This window comes from Culex quinquefasciatus, chromosome 2, assembly GCF_015732765.1.
Source record: "Culex quinquefasciatus strain JHB chromosome 2, VPISU_Cqui_1.0_pri_paternal, whole genome shotgun sequence".
Taxonomy (NCBI): domain Eukaryota; kingdom Metazoa; phylum Arthropoda; class Insecta; order Diptera; family Culicidae; genus Culex; species Culex quinquefasciatus.
The window spans coordinates 142,427,507-142,450,738 of NC_051862.1; the positions used below are offsets into that span (position 1 = coordinate 142,427,507).

Here is a 23,232-nt window from a genome sequence, read left to right on the forward strand (position 1 = left end):
GACACGTTCAAATTAAGTTAAGATTGTTTTAATGAAAAATAATATCTAACAAAGCATAAAAAGTAGTTTCTGTAATTTTTTCTTAAAATTTACATTGTTATTTTAATATTTTTCACGATCCGCGAAATTTCCGTGAAATTTGGTGTTTTGAAATTAAGGTCCCCGTGAAATTAGCAATTTTTGAGCGTGAAAAATCACTAAGCCTACCGATCATCCAAATAACATATTTCGATCTTCTCACAATATAAAAAACTGACCTTCCCAAGTTATTTCCGTCTGCTCGGGTAGGCCAAAAGAACGCCGAGCTGGTATTTTGCTAGATTCTCTCCGCTCTAAACGTATTCGTGTGTGACTCGGGTCGACGGATGGAGCAGGCAAAGAAATTTACTAAGTATTTGTATCGTTGGGTGAAGCGATTGACCAATATGCTGGCAACTAGCGAGTCTTGCTCGCTCGCAATTGGTTGCGCGCTCCAGTAGGAAAAGATTCGCTCTGCGATGAGTGAGTAATTTTTGATTTTTGGACTGAAAATAAGTACCCTTGGCTAGGGATCATTTTCCCACTCTCCTTTAACTGTTTGGTATATTACAAGACGGATCGAAATTGATTATCAAAAAACTCGATCTTAAAAATACTATTGCAAGTGAAATTAGCCAACAAGCATCAAAGTGTGTCAAGATCATTCGAAATCTTTGTTCAACACAATTGTCTACTTTAAACGATTGTAAATTTAACAAGAGAATATTTCAGTAACGTATTTAAAATTTGGTTTCTTCAGAACTGCATCATCCTAGCTTCAAATTTTCAAAGTAGATTATAATTAATTGGGTTTTGTTTTTATATTGAGAAAAAGAAAATGTTCCAAAAATGTAAATTTTTGCTGCATGGAGATTCAGAAAATAAATAATTTGAGAAAATCCTGTGTGCGCTCGCTTTTTAAGAAAGAGAGAAACAAAAACGAAAGTTGACTAAATTTTGCGGACAAGATTGCTGTTTTTTTCATTAGAAAATCATAAAACCTGAAAAAGCTGCAATAAAATGGTGAGTTTTTGTTTTAAAACTACAGAGCAGCAAGCTTCTTCCTCTGACGCGATGGGAGAAAAAAAAAAAACACTAATTGAAAACGCTCGTAAATTAATTTGCCCCTTTTTCCGCCCGAACGAACCACCTCGACTCCGAAGTCTGTCATTGGAGCGCCCCTGAATGGACCCAGTAACTCAATTAGTACTCTATTAAATTAATCTTTTCCTGTGTTCAGTCCAGTGTGCAACACGACGACGACGACGACGACGAAAATGCTCTCAAACGGAAATCAAGCTGAAACGATCGAAAACCCACTCAGTGTGGATATATGGTTGGATGCACCCTCGCACCTGTACATATTTCTCGGTTGGGGTCATGCGGGAATTACGTCACAAAATTATTTTTGAACGATTTGAAATTAACTGTTTCGTAGTTCGCAAATGCACCATTTTATTTGAACAGGTGGTCCATCAAACTTTGTTCAACTGGTCCTGGCGAACTAATTATGGCCAATTTAGTAGCTTCTCCCTAATTGAGTGTGACCAACTTCAGCTGTCACTTTGGTTTTTCTGGAGAGGAAGGGGCCACTTTTCACGGTAGAATTCAAATTGATAGGCTTCTACTGAAAGTGGTTCGTGATGTTCGAGCCAAACAATTAATTCGTGGGAATTGATGAAATTAATTCTGGCGGTTAGAAACTGTTTCATTGTGTGACTTTGGGAAAATGTTTTGCTTTGCAGGTATGTTTTTGAAATTTGACTTATTTTCGGTTTAAAATAACAAAAAATACAGCAGATTTGTACTTTTTGGTAAGAAAAGCTCATTTGATAATGTCTATTTTTTTTTTGTTAGAAAGAACAAGTAACTTTACTTATCAAAATTTTGTAAATTTTAAAATTTTAGTAGGTTTTTTCACTTTTTTCACCAAAAATGTGATAAAAGCACATAAAAAAAGAAAATTAACACCTGAAAATTGTTGAATTTTCACCGTCCTACAGGATAAATGTTAATAACTTGAGAAATGTTGGTAGGTTTTGCCTGTTCAAATACTTTTTGGATATGTCAACATTCCAAAACCTGAACATTTTTATTTTGAGTCAATTCAAATTACTTTTTTTTTTTGTAAACGGTTCAGAAATTTGAATTTTTCAAGCAAATTTTCAAATCAATACAATAAAGATGATGTCAAGAACATCCACCGTAATTTAAATCATTCTGTGCTGCTTGATTACTCTTACTTTTATGAAACAAATTGCATTTTTCTTCAGACAATAAATCCTCTCAACGCAAAAAAAAACCAAATGAAGTTTGAACTGACTCGCATTCCGGCAACCATTTCCGGATAATTATTTCGGAATCTCCGAGTGCACTCACTCATTTCCCCTAGCATTAGAAAGGCGATCCAATTATAAACTGTCGCGCTCACTCATTTTCCACCGCGGTCGCCGATCCCCCCCCCCAATATAATCGCATTTCCCAGAACTAATCATCGTCACGTACGCGGATGCGTCAATCGAGGAAATTAGCTCCAGAAATCACACACCGACACACAAACAAAACCAAACTAGAGTCAGAGAGTTGATTCAGCATCAGAGTACTACTCCCTACCTGTGTGTGTGTGGTTGTGGAGATGGTGCCGGCGCCGGAAATGCTGTTTTCCCGGCTTCCAGGTTTAATTGGGTTTTGGCATATTGCGACCGGTCTCTGATGCGCGGAAACCGAAACTGAAAATGCGTGCGTACCCTTAAACCGAAATGCAAATGTTGACGGTGGAATTTCGCCAACACGAGTTGCCCTTCCCCCCTCCTTTTTCCCTCCCACATCAGGCACTAATCCGATTTTCATTTTATATGCCGGAACGGCTGACTTGGATGGAACTTGGTAGGTCTTTTGAAGACGCATTGGCTACCGGAAGAGAATTATGTCATAGATCGATTGCAATAGTTTCGAAACATTTTATCCTCATCTTTCATACGTTTGGCCAAACGATTTTCAATTTGGGAGATCGAAGCAACCCGTGCGCGAGACTGGACGTAATTTTTTCAAGGTGTCATTTTTAATCCTAAAATATTTGATTAAAAAATACAAAGTTAGAGAAAATAAGGATATTATGCCGGTGAATCTGTTGGTGGCCAGTGATAGCGATAGCAGTGGAAGATCCTCGTGACGTCCAGGAGATGGCGATTGCGGACAATATCGGCGGATAAGCAGCAGCTGGTGCACACCACCAAGTTACCATCGGTTTAAACGTCGTGTGGTTCCAGTCCTGATGTTCAAGATTATCAGCCAGGCCAGGATGGGTAGCTTTCACCAACATCTTACTTGTCCCTCAAGATTTTACCGGAATCCAGGAAGTTGTTTGCTGTTTTGGTTCCGTACCCATTTGGTTGCCGGTAGTTCAGCAAATAGAGGACAGAATTCCAAGAAGATTCAAGTGACATTTCAAGACATTCTGAAGATTCCGGATTTGGTGAGATCGCTCCTTTTCTTATATCAAAATATACTGTCACTCATTCTAAAATTCATACATTCCATTTAAGACTAACCACGCCAATTTACTATATACGCGGTAGGGTGTTCCCTTGGTCGTTCGCTGTGAGTTGTGGATTGCCTGCTTCTCTAATGAAGGTTCGACTAAGGGGGCATGCTTATTAATTTCTCGTCGCTCCATACCCTCAGTGACGTGATGGGAGCAAGGGCGTCTATGCGAAGTGTCCCTACACCCGCTACAGATTTCCGGCGCTTGGGGAGGGAAGAGGGAAACCATTTTGTTCTATGCGCCGGTATTTGTAGCACTAAAATTCGTGCAAAAAAACTTATGCACGTGGGTGTACAGATTACGGAGTAAAAGATGATCGAATTGTTCACCTAGCGCTCACATGTGTTCCAGGACCAAGTTGCCTGCGGGTATGGGGATCATACATACATACATACATACATACATCTTTCATACGTTTGGCCAAACTATTCTCTGTTAGAAAAATAGTTCGGTCTAGAAAAAATTGCGCTCGGGGATCATAACATAACAACTGTTGAAATTTGAGCATTTTGGGTGAAAATGTAAAATCGTATTTGTGCAAACCGGTTCCGTGGCTTAATGGTTACGGCTTCTGCCTCACAAGCAGAAGGTTCAGGGATCAAATTCCGGCCGGTACCTTTGAAATTTGGAATCAGGAATTTGAACTTTGAATATGAACAAAAAACGAAATTGAATCAGGTGGGATTCGAACTCACACCTCTGAATTGGTGGTCTGGGACGCTAAGCAGTCGGCCATCAGAAGAGTTTACACTCTAGCAGTGAATTGATCCGTAGTGTTGAAACATGTTATCTTCTCATATTAAATACTCGCTGATCCCTGATTTGCCTGACGGGATTGGAAGTCTAAATATAGATCGAGTTTCCTTCAGATGCTTGCTTCTATGTTTAGGCGGGGCCGAACAATGCCCAGCGACCTCGGAATTGGACCGCAAGGAGCTCTGTCATTCTGAAACGGGTCGTTGGAAGCAGCGCGAGGGCTATCACCACCTAATACCCGGGACTGAGATAAGTTGTATCAGCATTCGGCATATACAAAGTCTGATACAAACTATACTTTCCCATAATTTCGCTACCGGTTAGCGGGTATTGGATTGGACTACACACACACACACACACAAAATGTAAAATCGTATTTGTGCATTTTCTAAGATCACTCATAAAATCAATATTTTATTATGAATTTCTATCACATGTTTCAGCATGATTGAAACATGACTTCTCTTGTTTCTATCCGTCTGAACAGTTTGTGCAAGAGGCGTACCATAGAAACCATTCGAAACATCATGATTTTGAAAGCGGATCCTATCCAGGCTGCTTAACTGAGTATGGAACATTGTTGTGACAACTTATTAAGATGTATTGGGCCATCCAACAACTCCTTGGTGTGAAGACCCCTGAAGTTCAGATTTGTGTGGGTTTTGACAAACGGACATACCCGCATAGCTTGAGGAAGAACATACCACTAATTAAGTACTTAAAACTTTTGTATTGTTATAATTACTTTATAACTATATGATTTTTCAAATCACAAATATTTACAAAAAAAAATGACGCATTTTGAGCACATTATTTCGAAACCTCATACTTTTGCAAAAACGGAAACCGGAATTTGATATTTATTCTCTATTATAAGAAGTCATAAAAACGCAATTCGGCTAATCGAATCCTGAAAAAAAAATTCATTGTCTTTTTTAAGTCAAATTTTCTAATCAAATTTCTATTAATATTTGGGGTGACCAAAGTATGGCACGCAGGCCAAATGTGGCCCGCGACGTTATTTTTTGTGGACCGCGGCCCTAATTTAAATGATCATGTGAACTGGCCCTTGAATCATTTGCAAATCGATTTTTTTTATTTTTTTTTATTGTATTTTTTATGCTGAGCTTTTTATTTTTTGTCAGTAAAATACTAATAACTTCATCAATAATTCATATGTTGATCCCTATTATACAACAAAAATATATTGAATCAAAATCTTTCTTATAGAAACATTGTCACACGTTCAACGTGAGTGAAAATAGTTAATTTCGTCAAAATAATCATCAAACATTTTTGGAGATGTGTGTAAAACGCTCAAAGTTGACTAAAGTAGAAAACTGTTATAATAGAAAAATTCTCAAATTATTTTTTAAAAGGACGTCACTTGCTTAAAAACGCCCAAGGTTACGTCCTATTGTAAAATTACATTACCAATATAAGTATTATGATGTATCAAAACGGGTCAATTTTGCGGGCATTTCCTGGCATGATCTCCTGAGCCCGAGTCCCAAATATGAGCTCAATTGGTTGCGACAGGGCCTGGCGCTTTGACTTTGAATTTTAAATGCGATTTAACCCGTGAAATCGGTGCGTTTTGGTTTTTGCCAGTTTTGAGTCCCTTATTGATTTTGGCATTTTCAAAAACCTCATGAGCTTATTGTCCGTGTTCCAGGGAACAACTTTGCCGAAGAGTGCGAACACATTCGTTCACTATTTAAAATTTTACAGAATTTATAACACCGCCGCTGAAAACATCTACTTTTTCTTCACTCTCTTCTGGCAGCACTTGCTGCTGCTGCAGAAGAGATTGGGGCTGGCGTGCAACCAAGCAAGCTGATGGTGCTGTCAGAAGAGCTGATCTAAATTACATATTATTATATTTTTTGATCCCTAAAAAATTTAATTGTTTTCTAGCTTTCTTCGAAATTACCCCAAAATCAAAGCTGAGTGTTCCAAGAAGAATGAATAAACATCTATTCTTTGTAAACAATTTAGGCTTCATCCATAAAGTACGTCACGCTAAAATCGGCCAAAATTTACCCCCCCCCCTCCCCTCTTTGTCACGCTTTTCCTATATTTATAACATGCAATGTCACACTTGCTCAGACCCCCCCTCTCACCCTAGAGCGTGACATACTTTATGGATGACGCCTTATCAAAGATTTTTATTCGTTAGCCTTTGTTCTCTCAGCTTTGATTTTGGGGTAGTTTCAAAGAATGATAGAAAACTTGTAAACATGTTTCGGAAACTTTTTATTGGAGATCAAAAATTGGACAAGTATGTAATTAAGAGCGAGTTTTTCACCAATGTGTAAATCAATTTTCAACAGTAATTTTCAAAAGCTATGAGAAAAAATCAAACCGATCTTGGATGTCTATAGCCCTTTTTAAGTGCTTAAAAAGACCTTTCAAATGCATCTACGAGAGTTGGAATTGATGAAGTTTTACGGAAATGCGAGCAATTTTAAGATTTTTTAGGTTTTTTGGACCTCAAACTTCAAAGCCCATTTTACCCCACTTCCCTTTGTCGTAAAGGGCTCATATTTGGCATGAGTTCATCTCTTGAACAAACCGAACAGAAATTACAAATACTGCCTCTTAAGAAGCTCTATTAAGGAATATGCATGATTTCTTTTATAGATATGTACATGAATCCATCGATTTTGTTCTAATGAAAAATCCAATAATATTGATAAAAAAGTCTATAATACAAGATGCTCCAGACCAACTATGTCAGATTAATTGATGAGAGATCTGTATTTTTCTAAAAAAAAAAATTCTATTTAATCTGAAGCCGGGACCGTGGTGTAGGGGTAAGCGTGATTGCCTCTCACCCAGTCGGCCTGGGTTCGATCCCAGACGGTCCCGGTGGCATTTTTCGAGACGAGATTTGCCTGATCACGTCTTCCGTCGGAAGGGAAGTAAATGTTGGCCCCGGACTAACCTAAAGGTTAGGTCGTTAGCTCAGTCCAGGTGTAGGAGTCGTCTCCCTGGGTCCTGCCTCGGTGGAGTCGCTGGTAGGCAGTTGGACTAACAATCCAAAGGTCGTCAGTTCGAATCCCGGGGTGGATGGAAGCTTAGGTGTAAAAAGAGGTTTGCAATTGCCTCAACAATCAAGCCTTCGAACACCTAGTTTCGAGTAGGAATCTCGCAATCGAGAACGCCAAGGCAATGCTGTAGAGCGAATAATTTGATTTTAATTTTGATTTAATCTGAATTGTGTTGAATTCGAAGCCATACAAGACAATTTTTATTTTTTTAACGACTGATTTAGGACTTTTGATCGTATTAAAGCATCATTCAATTACTAAATTGTTGTAATTTTTAAGTATAATCGGTTTTAAAAACTCTGAACAGATATTTGTATTTATTGGGATCAAAAAATCTGTAAAATACAGATTTATCTGTATATCTGGCATGGCAGCTCCAGACCCTGACGAAGCCTAACATTTCAAAAGAGCCTAACATTTCAAAAGGGCACATAACTTTTGTAAACAATAGCGTATCCCTTTCACTCAAATGACAGTTTACATAAGGTGTAAAAGGGATACACTCTTGGTTAAAAAAGTTATGTGCTCTAATGAAATGGCAAGCACGAAATATTTCGATCTACACCGCAAAATGTCGGGTGCCCTTAATTAGATTCTACGCCGTGACGTGATTTGACAGCTAGTGTGCACTGTTTACATGGTCTTCGTCGATTGTCGATGAATTTCCCCGAACAAAATCGACGACCGCTTCGAACTGTGCTAAGTCCATGTAAACAGTGCTCTCCTTTCTAAACTCCAAATCGAGTCGGCGTAAAACCTAATTGTGCCAAATTTAAGACTTGCCGATGTTCAGTTTTTGTCTACGAAACACACCTTAGTTCGTTATAGAAATATTTAAAAAAATGAGAATATCGGTTTTTAACAGTAATTTTTTCCCATGACCCTTGAAGAGAATCGGGGCCGCATTTACAAAGCGGATTCAGTGGCTAATTTTCAACTTAATGTTAACGTGTTTAAGGTCAATGTTAACATTCCATAGGTCGCCTTCCCTACCTACCTTCCCTTCACTAAGCAATCGATTCCAGTAGGGAAAAGATCACAAGTTGTGTTGGTCCGAGCCGGGATTTGAACCCCGATCTACCGCTAACGAGGCGGAAGCGTTGCCCACTAGGCTACGTGGATCGGTCAAAAAACTTACTATAGCTATGGGAAAAGGTCAACCCGAGCAGACGGAAATAACTTGGGAATAACATTTTTTGATTTTTGAAAATACTAGGTCAATATGTCATAACATGATTTGTTATTCCCCGTTATGATTTTTTTTTGTTATTGGATCGTTATTGTGTTATTGTGACTAATAACATTTTAAATTATTCTTTGAACAAATCATTGTTATTATTTTTTGTTATTTTAACAACTAATCCGATCATTCCAATAACAGTTCGAGGTATTCTTCCATAACAAAAAATGTTATTCCAAAGTTGTTTTGGCTTTCCTCCAATGCCAGACCAATAACAAATTCTGTTATGATAACATTAACTGTTATTAAACCCTTATGTAAAAATGGATTTTTCAAGAAGATTCCTTAACACTTTCTGAATGTCCACAAAATTATCAAAAGAATTCTTCATGAATTGAATTTGTAATTTATTGAAACGATAGCCTATTAGTATAATACTTTGTATCAGATTAAGAATATGCTTTTGCTGCACATAAACCATTCCAGGAATGAATTTTCGATCGTTTAACTTTCCGTAATTATTTTTTTCCAGAAAACAATAAAAACCAAATATGTACCAGCATTCGTCGCCGTTGTGGTTTCGTGTCTCACGCAGTTTTTTGGTGTTTGGCATTGTAATGTATGAGTTTAGATAAAAATTAGATCGAAACTTATGCTTTTTTTTTACATAATTTTATCGAAAATATTTTTCTCGTTCCTCTTGGATTGTTATAGAACTGGGAAAAATATGACATTAAACGATTTGTCAAACCTAACTCCAAATTTAAATTTTTAGTGTTCGCTCGACCAAATCTCATGAAATTTTCAGCATAAGTATTTTGGAATGTCTACTTTCGGATGCATTCTGAAAAACTTAGCATCTGAAAGTAAACATTCCGAAATACCTGTGCTCAAAATTTTATGCAGTTTGGTCGAAACACAAGTGTACACAAACAATTTGAATTTTGAGTTAGGTTTGACAAAGCGTCCAATGTCATATACTTTTGACTATTAAAAACCAACAAAAATCAAAATATTTTTTTATTGGACCTTTCAAGAAATCTCCCGAAATAGACCTTTATGGTGCAAAAAAAAAATCGGTGTCAATGTTTCTAAAATCGTCTTGCGAAATAAAGGTACGACGGTGACGTCACCGTATTGAAAGTTGATTTTTTGACATAAACCACAAACGCACACTTTGATGGACGAGAGAGCACTTTGTCGTCGTCGTGGTCGGTCGATCGGTCGGCTGGCGGAGGCGCAAACGGGGTAAAATGACCACAGTGTTTTAATTCGATAGTGGTGGTGGTGGCGGCGCAAGAAAAATTGAAGGGAAAAACGATGGTGGGGCCAAAAGTCACACGCTACTCACTTTTAACTATAGTGGACAGACGCACACGCACGCACGCACACATGGGTAACGGTCGACGGGGCAAAAATTGATTTCGTAATTTACGGCAGCGGTTTGGCGGATTTTTTTTTGTTTGTTTCGTGCGCGTGTGGTGGTGGTGCAGAATTTGTGGTCCCAAGGGGCGCGACGGCACGACGGTGGTGGTGGTGGTGGTGCATAAAAAATCAGAGATAAAAAAGCACATGCACGCACGCACATGTGCACACACACACACCCATACAGACACGTGGGCACGAGGGGGTGGACACCGGTGAATGAGGGTGGTTTTTGTTCAATAAATTGGAGCGATTTTCGCATCAACCGTCGGAATTTTCATCGATGCGTGGTTAATCGTGCACGGCCATGTTATTGGGTTGATGGTGTTGGTGGAGGAAGCGGACGGCCATGCCAGACGGTTTTTGCAGTGAACAAAATGGCGGATATTTATTACATCAGTGCGGTCGTTTCCGTTCAACGACGACGACGACGAGGGTTAACCGATTGGTGATTGGCGGCAGGTCAATTTTGTTGCAGTTGTTATTGTTGTTGTTGTTTTCGTTGCCGGTTCCGGAAATGACAGTAGGATAGAAATTAGCTTTGAGGCCTGTCACGCTCTGAAAAGGTTGCACGTTTTTGTGCGCACGTGTGTGTGTGTCTGTGCCCACGAGCTGTGTGCGTGAGTCTGGGATGGGAGTGCATGTGCGTGCGTGTGATTGAAGGATGGCATTTTATATGTTCGTGTGTGCATATGTGTGGGTGAATGTGAATCAATACAAAATCACAGAGTGCACTCTCGCTACACAGATCTAAAGCTAGGCCAAAAACGGTTAAAAGTAACAATGCTGCACACACACACACAGTTGGTTCGACAACATAATTTGACCCCCTCCCCCCCGTGGACCCTTTCCCAAAAAAATCACGACAAAAGAGCCCAAATTTAGGTCACTTTTTCGTTGTTTGTTGTGGTCAACGGCGATAGAAAAGGACCTGGTGCTGCAGGACCTGCATTTTGTGGATGTGGTTTTCCAGATTATAATCTACTGTTTGCGGTAAATGGACTCAATCGACCAAATCGGATCAAAAATACTCAATAAAAAGCGGGGTTTGTTAAATGAACAATCCGAAAAGATGGATTGACTTCGATTAAATGTTTTTTTTTGTGGTTTTGCCTTAAGTGGCTTGTATTTTGAAAGCAGGCAATTTATGACGAATTAAAATTTTGTTCATTTGTAAATTGGCTGTGGTTTTGGTTATAAGCTGTTTTTTTTTAATTTGGTTGCGAGTAGTTGTTCAGTGACATTGTTGTTGAAGTTAAAAATATGATAAATAAATAATTTGTTTTGCATCTTTCAAAGTAACTGCTTACAATAATCAGATCGATCAGATCAGATCTGTTTAAGAGCTAGAAGATTAAATTATATGTGAGCACTGTTAATGTGGAAGAAACACATAATTTTCTTATCGCTTTGTAGAAATGTTAGTATCACAGTTAATTGTAAGCTAAATTATATTTTAGTTGTAGACACTTTTGATTTCATTTCATTCATTTTTTTTGCCTTTCTTACTAAAGAAAGGTATAGGGTTTGCTTTTGGCTCCGACGCCAAATCCAGCTTCGTTCCCAAATCATTTCTCGAGAAATATTCATTCGAAAAATCTGCAAAAAATCATGGACGATCGATTTTCGACGCCCGATCGATTGACAATGACAGAATTGGTCTATCTCTAATATCCGAATTTTGGCGCTTAATTTACTGTAGAGCACGCGTCCGTGTGTGGTAAAAAAGTGCTCAATTTTGTGGTATTTAAGCTCTCTTGGGCGCACTTGAAAGGGGATGTGCTGAACCTGAACCAGTTCCATACCAAATTTGAATTTATCCATTTTTTAAGGGGACTCGGAGTGTGTTTTCACCTGATCAGGCGGTTTTCAAATGAAAATTCGGTCGAAAATTGAAGTACTGAAATCGTGTATTCATCCAAAAAATTGCATTTTTCGAGCCCTACATCCTCCCAAATTTTCATCCATGTCGGTAATGTGGTTCTTGATTTACAGGACTAATTCACTGTGAGGGGGAAAACTTTTTTTTTTCTCCATATCATAAGGGTTCGTTCAAAAATTACGTCCATGAATAGGGGGAGGGGGGGGGTCTGAAGTTTGTGACAGCCCATGTTAAAGGTATAGGAAAAGGGCGTGACAGGGGGTCTGAAATCCTGAAAATCTCTGGACGTAATATTTGAACAAACCCTAATCTAGACGATAATCGAGGTTCTGAAACAAATTTGACCTCATTCGGATTTACCGTTCAGATTTTAGAAAATTTCCATTTTTGCCTTTCTTACTAAAGAAAGGTATACACTAGCGTGTCCCAAAAAACACGAAGTCAAGGAATTTCAATGTGCTCAGTTCTCAAATGATAGAAAATCATGTTAGAAACAACTCTCTCATACATGAAAACTTTCGGAAAAATTGTTTACCACGTTCCCTGGGCATTTTTTTGAAAAAAGTCAGTTTTTTCGACAATTTCACAAAATCTGCTTAGAAAAAATGGAAAATTTTAAAATTTCAAATAGCCTATACCATAAATGATGGTCTGTGGTCCAATAAACAAGTTAATGTATCGATTTGGCCTTTTAAAACCTTGTTTTCACTTTCCCGGTAGCTTTTATGTCGAAAAATACGAGTTTTTGCTTTACTTTTTTTCAATCTTTTCCCTCGGTATTGAACACAAAAATTTCCTCATATGTGAGAATACATGCATCTTGTAGGAAATTTTCCGCCGAAGATTTTCGTCTAAGCAACTTTGAAGTTTCATCAACTCTGAGCTGAGATATTACAGTTTTTGTGAAGAAAGAATATTGAATATTTGAAAATGTTGATATTAATCATCATTGGCATACAATATTAAGGATAATTTAAGCCTAATTTGAAGTGCGGCTGTATCGCATCTGTTTTTAAACATGATTGGTTCATCCTTCAATACTAAGGTCCACCTGGTGTTGTTTTCTCATGGCACACTACGTGCTAAATCAATGAATTACTTTTAGCAAATAACTCATATTTAGAGCACTTTGCATTTAAACCAATCGATGCACGTTTTCTGTGTTTCTATGGATACAAATAAACAAATAACAAATCGATGCATCTGTGCTCTCTTATGCTATCTAGATAGGAAAACCAGTAAGCTTAGTACAAGAGCACAGAGGCATCGAAATATATGGTTCGATTGTACGGGGTTGGCAATTGCCCACGCTCCATCCAAAAAAGTTTTTTTATGGACAATTGACAGGGGTGCATGGAGCGCGAACAAGAGCTGATTCAGCGACAATCATGGGTTGTAACAATCTGCGATCGTAACAACCTCTGACTGAAAGTTTATTTTTTATCTCGAGAGAGAAAACCCTCATGACTCTCTCGAGTCGTCTCTTGTAACAACCCGCGACTCAACTTTTGCTGTCGCACAGAGAGCGCTACCGATTTCTTTTCCTAGCAATCACTGAAGGTGGAACCCAGTGAGCGCCGGGGTGGTCTTGTGGGCGCGAATTTCCTCATTGGTTACTGTGATTTGCGCGCCACGTGTTTTCTTTTTGCTTGCTTACGCAATGCAATTCTAGCAAGAGTTTCAATGTTTCTTTTGAAAGCTTCTATAAGAAATTGGTTTGCTTGTTTACAGGACATATAAAAAAACCTCACGATTTTTATGCAATATTCTTGAAAAAGGCGAGAAAAGATAACTTTTAAACAGCACCAAGGAACGAATTCAGTGTACAGGGTGTATTTTATAGCACATGTTAGCCTTTCGGAAGCCTACAAACCTCGTGGCTCGTGGTCATGACAACTTATAGTACCAATGGCTAGCATCTTGTATTTTGATACAGACTTTCACACCCGGGTCACCTAAGTGTGAAAGTATGGTTCGGGGAGATGAAGCCGAATTCCTGCGCTTTAATTCGAACCAGCGACTTTTGGGATAGTTAGTCCAGTAAATTCGGATATAAGTCGGCTCTTTTACGACAATTTGCGGTGTGATTTGAAATACAGAGTATCAAAAAAGTGTCCGTGCAGCCCTCTCCTTTGAAGCTGCATATTGGCCATATTTAATAATTTCTTCACAAATTTCATCGCATGGTACAGTATATATTTCACCAAAAACAACTTATTGCTTTAAAGATTTCCAAAACGATCTTTAAAAATCCCCTTCCCAAATATTTGAACCCTAGCATTGTTGTTAAATTAGAGACATTTAAACTATTCTCAGTATCGTACATATCAATTTATCAAAAAGACGAAGTTTAAAGTTGTGACCATTTGATGCAAATCTACACTCAAAGTTAAAATTACTTTTTGTACTAAAACAGATATAAAAATATTAAAAAAAAAACTTATTTTCAGAATAAACCCAAATTATCTAAATACGCTAAACTTTAAAAAAAATATTTATGATTGTTTCCAGATTATTGTAACTATTTTTTTTTTCAAAAAATGTATTTAAAAACGTTACTTAATCCACCTTAAGGTGGTTGGTGCCTTCCTCACATTCAAGTTGTATTTTAGGTTTTATTTACAAATTATTTAAGATTTTTTTAATAGGCCAAATACTATCAAAAATAAACATTAACTAAATAAGATAAATGTTAATTAACATTCCAACGCCCAAGGCTTCAAAAAAGTTGGAACGGTAACTTCAACTCAATGGTTCTCGGGCATAACTCAACCAATCAAGATGATTCTTCTTTCCAGTGATTTGTTAGGATGTCTAGATGATTCTAGAACTTTGCAGAACTTAATTTGATCAAATCTGTATATTTTGCGATCAAAAACATCGTTCCAACTTTTTTTTTTCGCGTGTAAAAAAAATTACAGATTTGTTCAAATCAAGTTCTGCAAAATTTCAGGATCATCTAGACATTCTTACAAATCACTGGAAACAAGAATTGTCCCGATTGGTTGAGTAATGCCCGAGAACCAGCGAGTTGAAGTTACCGTTCCACCTTTTCTGGGAGGCTTGGGCGTCCGCGTAAGTTGGGCATGCGTTGGGCGTTCCAGTGTTAAAAAACTTAAAAAAGGAAACAAGAAAAACATAAAACAAGTGAAGTAAAGTTTTTCGTAGAACAAAGGTTGCTCAAAATAACCTTTTTCAAAAAAAATCCAATAGAGGGTTAAGGGGATTGACATTCAGGTGTCCACGTGGTTTGTGAATGGTCCATACAGTATACAGTATCTTATAAGAATGAAACGAATCATTTACTTCTTGATTCCTTACATTTGTCCCGCAATTTCTAAATGAAAAAAGTTTTTCAAACAATAAATCAAACTACTTTTTACGAAGAGAAGTAATTGAGAAGGAATACTCATATTTCCCTAAAATATGTCGAAACTTGGCATTAATGCCAATCGTTTGAAAACTAGAGATACAGGGTTAGGGTTAAATAAAACTGAAAAGTTATAGCATTATGGATTTCAATTGGTTTTGGAATATTTTGCAACAGGTAAGGTTTTACTCAACATTATTATTTTTAAAACATGTGCTGGGGTAGGCCACACAAAGTCCATGCACTATTTTGGAAAAAAGTTTTTTCAATAGTGATTAGAATAAAAGTTACGTTAAAAATTCTTAGTTTAAATTCCGGGGTGACTTTGATAGTCAGAGTTTTTCTTGTTAAAATCATATTTAGGATGTTTAAACTTTATCTGTACGTTGAATGTACCATTACTGAAGTTGCTGATATTGTTTTTAAGAAAAAAATCAATGTTTATATTTATTTAACAAAGTTTATAAGCTTTTTAACAAAATAAATATAAATTTTTGGTAAAATTGTTAAAATGTCGGAATTTTGCCTGAAATTTGCAAAAACTAGTTTTGTTTATAAAATTATCGATTTATATTGCAATTCGAAGCACTAATCGCAAGTTTTAACATTTTACATGAAATTTGTTCAACTGATATTGCCTATAAATATGAAGTTTTTTTTTAAATTGTGTTTCAAAAACACATATTATTTATTATTTACAAACTTATTTTACCTTCTCCTAGTGGAAAATTGTCCAAAAAATCCGAAAATGCATTCCGTTTTCCGATTCAAAATCATGTTCATTGAGAAAATCAGGACACTTTTGGAAGTTTAAAATTATGAGTTTCATCACCATTTTCTTAACTTTAGTTTACTAACTTTTTAAACTTTTCAAAATTTCATGAAAAGTTCTTTTTGAGGTTCTTCGAACACTTTTCTACCACGGTCAGAATGATTCTAAACAATTCCGTACGTATTTTAATTGTATTCTTCATTTTGCGGAAAAATCGCAAACCTATCAAAGTCACCCCGGCTATCAAAGTCACCCCGTTTTACGGTACAAAAAAAAACCCGTTGCTCTTTTATTGGGAGGTAATTCTTGTCGAAAGCGTTTCACCACATCACGCATTTTTATGCAGTTAACAGCTTGTGCAACTTTGTTCAACCTTTACTTCAAATTTTAACTGCATTAACACACAAACACGAACACGTTCTTTGAGCTGAAACAAACGGAAACGCATTCAACGTGCCCATGCAGTTTCAATGAGTTTAACACACTCCAGAAATAAGTAATCTATTAAATTCATTTATTATAATCGTTCATATTAAAACTAATCGTTCTAGAAAACATTAAATATTCAATACAATTATTCTCAATAAAACCGTATAATCGTGGTCCTGCCCTTAAACACCAAAATCGTCTCTTGTAACAATCATGGATTGTTACAAGTCGCGATTTTGGAAATCGCTCTCCGCTCGCGATTCAAGATTCGTTGCGGTCCCAAATAAACAAACCCCTTGACGACGCGAATCGGGTGAGATCCACCCAGTGGATGATTGTGAACGATCGCTTTGGTGTGAGTTCCTTCTTGGTTACACAGCGGGACTAGCAACGCGTTGTTTTTCTTGAGAACAGTGGCGCTTACTGTGTGTGTATACCTTCACTCATTGATCGCGCGATGTGATTTTTTAGCGACCCTGCAATTGACCATGAGAAGGGGAGGGAGCTGAGATTTAAAAAAATGTCTACGTGATTAATGGATGGATCCCTATAGAATAAATTCCAAATATTAGTGATATTTTTAATTTACCTGAACATCGGATTTATCAACAGGAGTTATAAGAAGGGAGTGTAAACGTTACGTTGTGGTTCAGATCACGGAAATGCGTACAATTGAACCTTATATTTGTTATTTGTTTATTTGTATCCATGGAAACACAGCAAACGTGCATCGATTGGTTTAAATGCAAAATGCTCTAAATATGAGTTATTTGCTAAAAGTAATTCATTGATTTAGCACGTAGTGTGCCATGAGAAAACAAAACCAGGTGGCCCTTAGTATTGAAGGATGAACCAATCATGTTTAAAAACAGATGCGATACAGCCGCACTTCAAATTAGGCTTAAATTATCCTTAATATTGTATGCCAATGATGATTAATATCAACATTTTCAAATATTCAATATTCTTTCTTCACAAAAACTGTAATATCTCAGCTCAGAGTTGATGAAACTTCAAAGTTGCTCAGACGAAAATCTTCGGCGGAAAATTTCCTACAAGATGCATGTATTCTCACATATGAGGAAATTTTTGTGTTCAATACCGAGGGAAAAGATTGAAAAAAAGTAAAGCAAAAACTCGTATTTTTCGACATAAAAGATATCGGGAAAGTAAAAACAAGGTTTTAAAAGGCCAAATCGATACATTGACTTGTTTATTGGACCACAGACCATCATTTATGGTATAGGCTATTTGAAATTTTAAAATTTTCCATTTTTTCTAAGCAGATTTTGTGAAATTGTCGAAAAAACGGACTTTTTCAAAAAAATGCCCAGGGAACGTGGTAAACGATTTTTCCGAAAGTTTTCATGTATGAGAGAGTTGTTTCTAACATGATTTTCTATCATTTGAGAACTGAGCACATTGAATTCCTCGACTTCGTGTTTTTTTGGGACACGCTAGTATACACCCAGAACTGGGCATCGGCATACGAGAGGATAAAGAGCACGATTCGGTAGTAAAATGGTACTGTGTGCGGACTGAGAGGATAAATCCCGAAATTACCGAGAGTACTTTACTCATGGTTCATTTTCCAAAAAAGTTCATCTATCAAAAAAAAAGTACCAGTACCGAGACTCGAACCCAAGACCTTCGGCATATTGAACCGTGCCTTTTCCGTATGAGCCACCATGGTTCGGTGACAAAGTGGCTGTCGTTTGTCCATATAAGCCACTCATAGGATGAACTGTTCCAATGAACGAATGAACACGCGAGAGGACTTTACTCTCGCAATATATCACTTCCCTCACGTTTCTTTTCGTGAGGACTATCCCCTCGTTCTTTAACTTTGGGTGTAGGGTTTGCTTTTGGCTCCGACGCTAAATCCAGCTTCGTTCCCAAATCATTTCTCGAAAAATATTCATTCGAAAAATCTGCAAAAAATCATGGACGATCGATTTTCGTCGCCTCGTCGACATGTTGTCAAGTTGAGCTTCACATGCAGACGCTGCTCATTCTTTTGCCTTTCTTTTTTGTTTTGCTCATTCTCTGATCGATCTCTGAGTGAACGAATTTCTGGTGAGCGTGCAAGCTGCCCATGCGCCAGTGACAACGCACATCGCGGGTTTGGTTTTCTAGCTTCGGTACGAGCCTTTTTGTGTGTTAGTATGTTGGTTCATCGTATCGGCTCGTCGGCAATGAACCCAGCGTGCGTCTGTCGTAGTGAAGTCTCACCAAGCGCTCAGTCGCAGTATGCTTCCCAAACCCAAAAACGCCTAAATGCATACTACATTATTTTCTGGCTTGCTTATTGAAAGCTCACAATTTTGCCTGACGCCTAAATGTCAGTTTAGTGAATTCCAGCAGGCGTTTCAAAGCTTTTCAAGAACATTTATGCGGTTTAATGTTACATCGTTTACAACACGGCAAATTCTCGGGTGTGGAAAAACTTTCTGCCAGTCATTATGTAACCACTTTAACGCTCTGGAGCAAGACGGAATTATTTTGTTTTCTCGTTAATTCTAGATATTTTGAAAAGTGCAAAAAACACTCAGAGAATAAGAACAATTTAGCGATAGGCAGAAAACATTACGAACATCGCAAATTGTGAGCTAATTCTCTGCCTCACAAATAATTTGTTCTGATTTCAAAAATCCAAAATGCTTGTGTGCGAGCACAGCTTACACCCGGCCATGGCAAATGAGGCAAAAACCAGCGCTTTTCAGTTTTATGAAAAAATCATGTTGAGTTTTGAATGGATTCATGAATGGACCATTCTTTATTTTGCTATTTCTTTGAAAAAAATCAACTGCCGTTATCTTCCTTTTGTAAGAAAGGCTCTATCTCACCCCAGGTGGGATAAAATCGGGTTTACATTTTATCTCTCGTTTTCGGGAATTGGGTGTAAAGCTTTTTTTTATAAATAAGTGAATAAACATGTTTAGGTAAGTCAGTCCGTCTATTGTTCTCTTTCAATCGTCTGTCATTTTATTCTTGTTTCAATTCATGCTTTCCATTGCATTAGGGCACAAAACTTTTGTTAACAAGAGTGTTTCCCTCTCACACTTTATGCAAACTTTTCTTTGAGTGAAAGGGATACACTATTGTTTAATAAAGTGATGTGCCCTTTTTAAATGTTAGGCTCCATTTGACTTTTAGACATTCGACTTCTTGGTTTTTTTTACATGTTTTCTTCATCTGCCAGAGTTAAACTTAAATATAAAGTAGTTTATGCAAGAAGTTGCAAAAAGAAGATATTTTTATGTTTACCGAGTGTGCTGAAAAAATCTTTTATTTGAAACGTGTTGAAAACAACAAGATAAGTGGCGGACTCCAAAACAGTCCTGAAAGAGTATTTTATTCTATAAAAGTGCTGAAAAGAGGAACATTTTAGCACTCAAATCGATGCTAAAATAGTAGTTTTTGTAGTTCTGTCCTGAAGCTCCTTACTTTTTTTGATATTCTCAAACGAATTGAACGGCATACTTTTCCCTGCCAAAAATTACAGAACCGAAAAGTAATACTTTCTAATACAAGGACTGAAAGTTATATTTTTCATCACTAGAATGGGTGATGAAAAGTTGACTTTTCAGCACTTGTATCGAAAGGTATTATGTTTCAACAAAGTTTTAATTTGAACTTAACACACGGTTATTTGATGTGATTTGAAATTCCATTCAAAAAATAATTTTTCAAAATTGTAAAAAGTTGTATGCAAGTCATGATTTTACAGCAACATATTGCACACAATTTTTTTTTCTACAATTCCGAACACCCTCATTAAATTTAATTTTAAATCAAATGTCTATGTGTTTAGTAATTTCACTGTTCAAATTGAAACAATATTGAAATGTATTAGGGGAAATAAACCCTTTCTATACCCTAATCTTCGTCATGTGGAGAGTTTGATGCTCGATTAAAGCTCCAAAAATACTAATTAGGCTATAAACTTACCAGCAACAGCACCGCCTCAAGTAAGCACGCAAATTTATGCCACTTACTGGCCAAAAAGATCAAATTGAATGCACTTTTGATCATAATTTCTATTTTACGAGACCATTTCTCATCATTTTGGTGGCACACACATCCACATGCAAGATGCGAGGTTAACTGCTTAACGAAAGCCGCCATCGATATCTTTTCACTTGCGCTAACGATTTCAAAGCGCTTAAGATATAAAATTGCTTCCAACTATCGGCAACATGTTCTTTTGCCCATTAGTTAGTCACTCACTTGAAAAATAATCCCGAAACATGTAAATAATTAGCAAGCACCATCAATAAAACAAACGCGCCAAGTCGTTTGACGTTTCAATTTTGAATATCCATTCCAATCGAAGGTTGATGAAAATCGAAGGCAAATAAGAACAAAGGGTGGCCACCAACACCACCAACATGCTGGTGCAGCGCCTGTTGGAATGAGCAAGTGCTGCTAGGAAACTTTCGCTATAAATGCTACTTTTCATGAGTGTTCGCTTAAAATTCCATCAATTTTGGCAGCACTAAGCAGACCCAAAAGAGCGCTGGAAGAAAAAAAGAACTAAGCTGAAAATAGAAAAATGGGCGTGGCCCAATGCAATCGACTGATTAGAATGCACTTTTGAAATATTTTTTTTTAAATGCTTGTAAAAGGAATAGCATAACTTTCAATAAAAGTGAAAATAAACAGAAATGTTCACAAAAAGTTGCTCTACTCGTTGGTGTACTTGGTTTTAGTGAATTTCAAGGAACAATCCAGATTATCCAGCATCATTCAAACACGACCGCTTATTAGGCTTAAAATGGGCATATTTCCCCTAATTTTACAAGTGCTGAAAAAAATAACTTTCCAGCGCCCATTTCTGTGCTGAAAGTATAAATTCACTTTTCGATTCTGTTATTTTTGATAGAGAAAAGTAGATCGTTTCGTCATCCGAGAAAAATAAGAAAAGTAAGAAGTTCAACGACGGAATTGCAAAATAGTAGTTTATGCAACAAGTTGCAAAAAGAGGATTTTTTCAGTACGAGTCGTACTTTTACCTAACGAGGTTTACCGAGTTAGATAAATACGATGAGTGATGAAAAATCAAGTTTTGCAACCAGTTCCATACCAATTCCATACAACGTTTTTTGCAATTCCGAAAAACACCCTTTGGACAGAATTATAGGACAAATGTCCATGCATTGAGTCAATGAATCGTTCAAATAAAAAAAAGTTGAAAAGTATAACTTTTCCTAACAAGTGCTGAAAAGTTCAACTTTTCAGCATCCATTTCAGTGCTGAAAAGTAGAACTTTTCAGAATTTGTTTTGAAAAGGGTTACTATTCGATTCTGTTATTTTTGGTACAAATAAGTAGGCTGTTTCGTCGTTCAAGAATGACAGGAAAAGTAAGTAGTTTCACGACGGTATTGCAAAAACTAATATTTTAATATTGTTATTGTTTTTTTTCGGTTTAAAATTGTGCTTGCAAACAAAGTATCAATGTGAAACTTTGATACCGTACACTGTTTCCGAGGTATAAAATGTTGTTGTTTGTGATTTCGTTATTATTTTTATTTTCTACAGACTCATTCTATCTAAGACCCAAATTTAATAAGAAAATTTCCTTTAAAATATATTTATCCAACTTAAAATGTTATTTTTTCGTTTTTTTTTCATGATAGGTTTAAAAATGTCGTCTTGTTTTTTTAAATAGATTTTCTTTCCCAGTCTACCACCTCTGGACACTGCTTCAAACCCTCGAAGACTGATTCTGCTCTAGTTTTTACAAAAAGGTAAGGATCATCTACAAGGAATGTTTAGAGGACAGTCGTTGGGATTTTTGCTGTAAAGTGTGCGATGTTGTAGTGTTTTGTACAAAATGTTAAAGTCGACTACAAAACACCAATTGGAAATCATAACGAGGCTTCTATTTTTCTGAAAACGAAGGGTTGTTGGGGGTGGTTTCTAATTGAAGGAAGACTAAATTGACGTGACGACTTCGAACCTGATGATGATGGGTGTCATCGCGGACGTAATCTCAATTGCCACGCTACTCAATCTTCTCCCGAACAAGACCGGCCTCCAATTATCTTGTTGGCTGTCGGATGGCCATTACCTTTATTGACACCGGCGCTGTCACAGTTCGGCAGGTCCTTCAAATTACAATGCTCATGTCCGAGGCGAACTAATCACGAGAAACGCGCATTAAAATTGATACCATCACACACAGCTGTCTGGAAAGCGGTGGGAGAGTTGGAAATTCAGCTGAAAGCATCACCTGGTAGCGGAGACCAACTAACATCGACACGACTTCATGACCCTAATTGAACGTTTAATTTTAGAAGCACCGCACAGTCCATCAAATTATTAGACAATTGACCCGATGACCGATGACCAACCAAGGGGGGGAGGTCAGGAAAGTGCCTCCCTCCTTCAAATGGGTGAACTCCTGGCCAACAACACTCGGGGCGGCACCACCCGTGAGAGTGCATAGGTTATGGTAGACACATTTAATTAAATTCTCCGCCGGATGCCACAGCAATGAGATCAATCAGGTTTTAATGGGGGCGGACGGAAACAGGACGTAGAGTAACAGGCTGGTTGGCATGCTATTTTTGTTTGACAAATTGTTACTATAGTTGAGCAAGAATCGGCATGGTTGGTTGTGTGGGAAAATGGGGCAAATTGCAGTAAAAATCGAAGGGTTTCCACAGGTTCCAGTAGTGGTTGGTTGATATTTTATTTTATCTTCAGCACATAACATTTTATTCCAGTCAAGAATGCTTAAATTTTGACACACGGAGAAGACCAGCACAGTTTTAAACAAAAAATAGAAATAGTCGTC

The 23,232-nt window shown here is 37.3% G+C and overlaps 1 protein-coding gene across 10 annotated transcripts in view; it reads right to left on the reverse strand.

Annotated features, from left to right (window-relative positions):
• Positions 1–23,232, reverse strand: part of LOC6046331 (tyrosine-protein phosphatase Lar) — a 483,374-nt gene that overhangs the window by 21,716 nt on the left and 438,426 nt on the right. For 6 of the 10 annotated variants that reach the window (XM_038253031.1, XM_038253038.1, XM_038253036.1 and 3 more), the window contains one exon: positions 9,903–9,908. The exons of the other annotated variants lie outside the window; for them this stretch is intronic. In XM_038253031.1, coding sequence (XP_038108959.1) covers positions 9,903–9,908 — 6 coding nt within the window. The remainder of the gene's footprint in view (positions 1–9,902; positions 9,909–23,232) is intronic. 10 annotated transcript variants of the gene reach the window in all.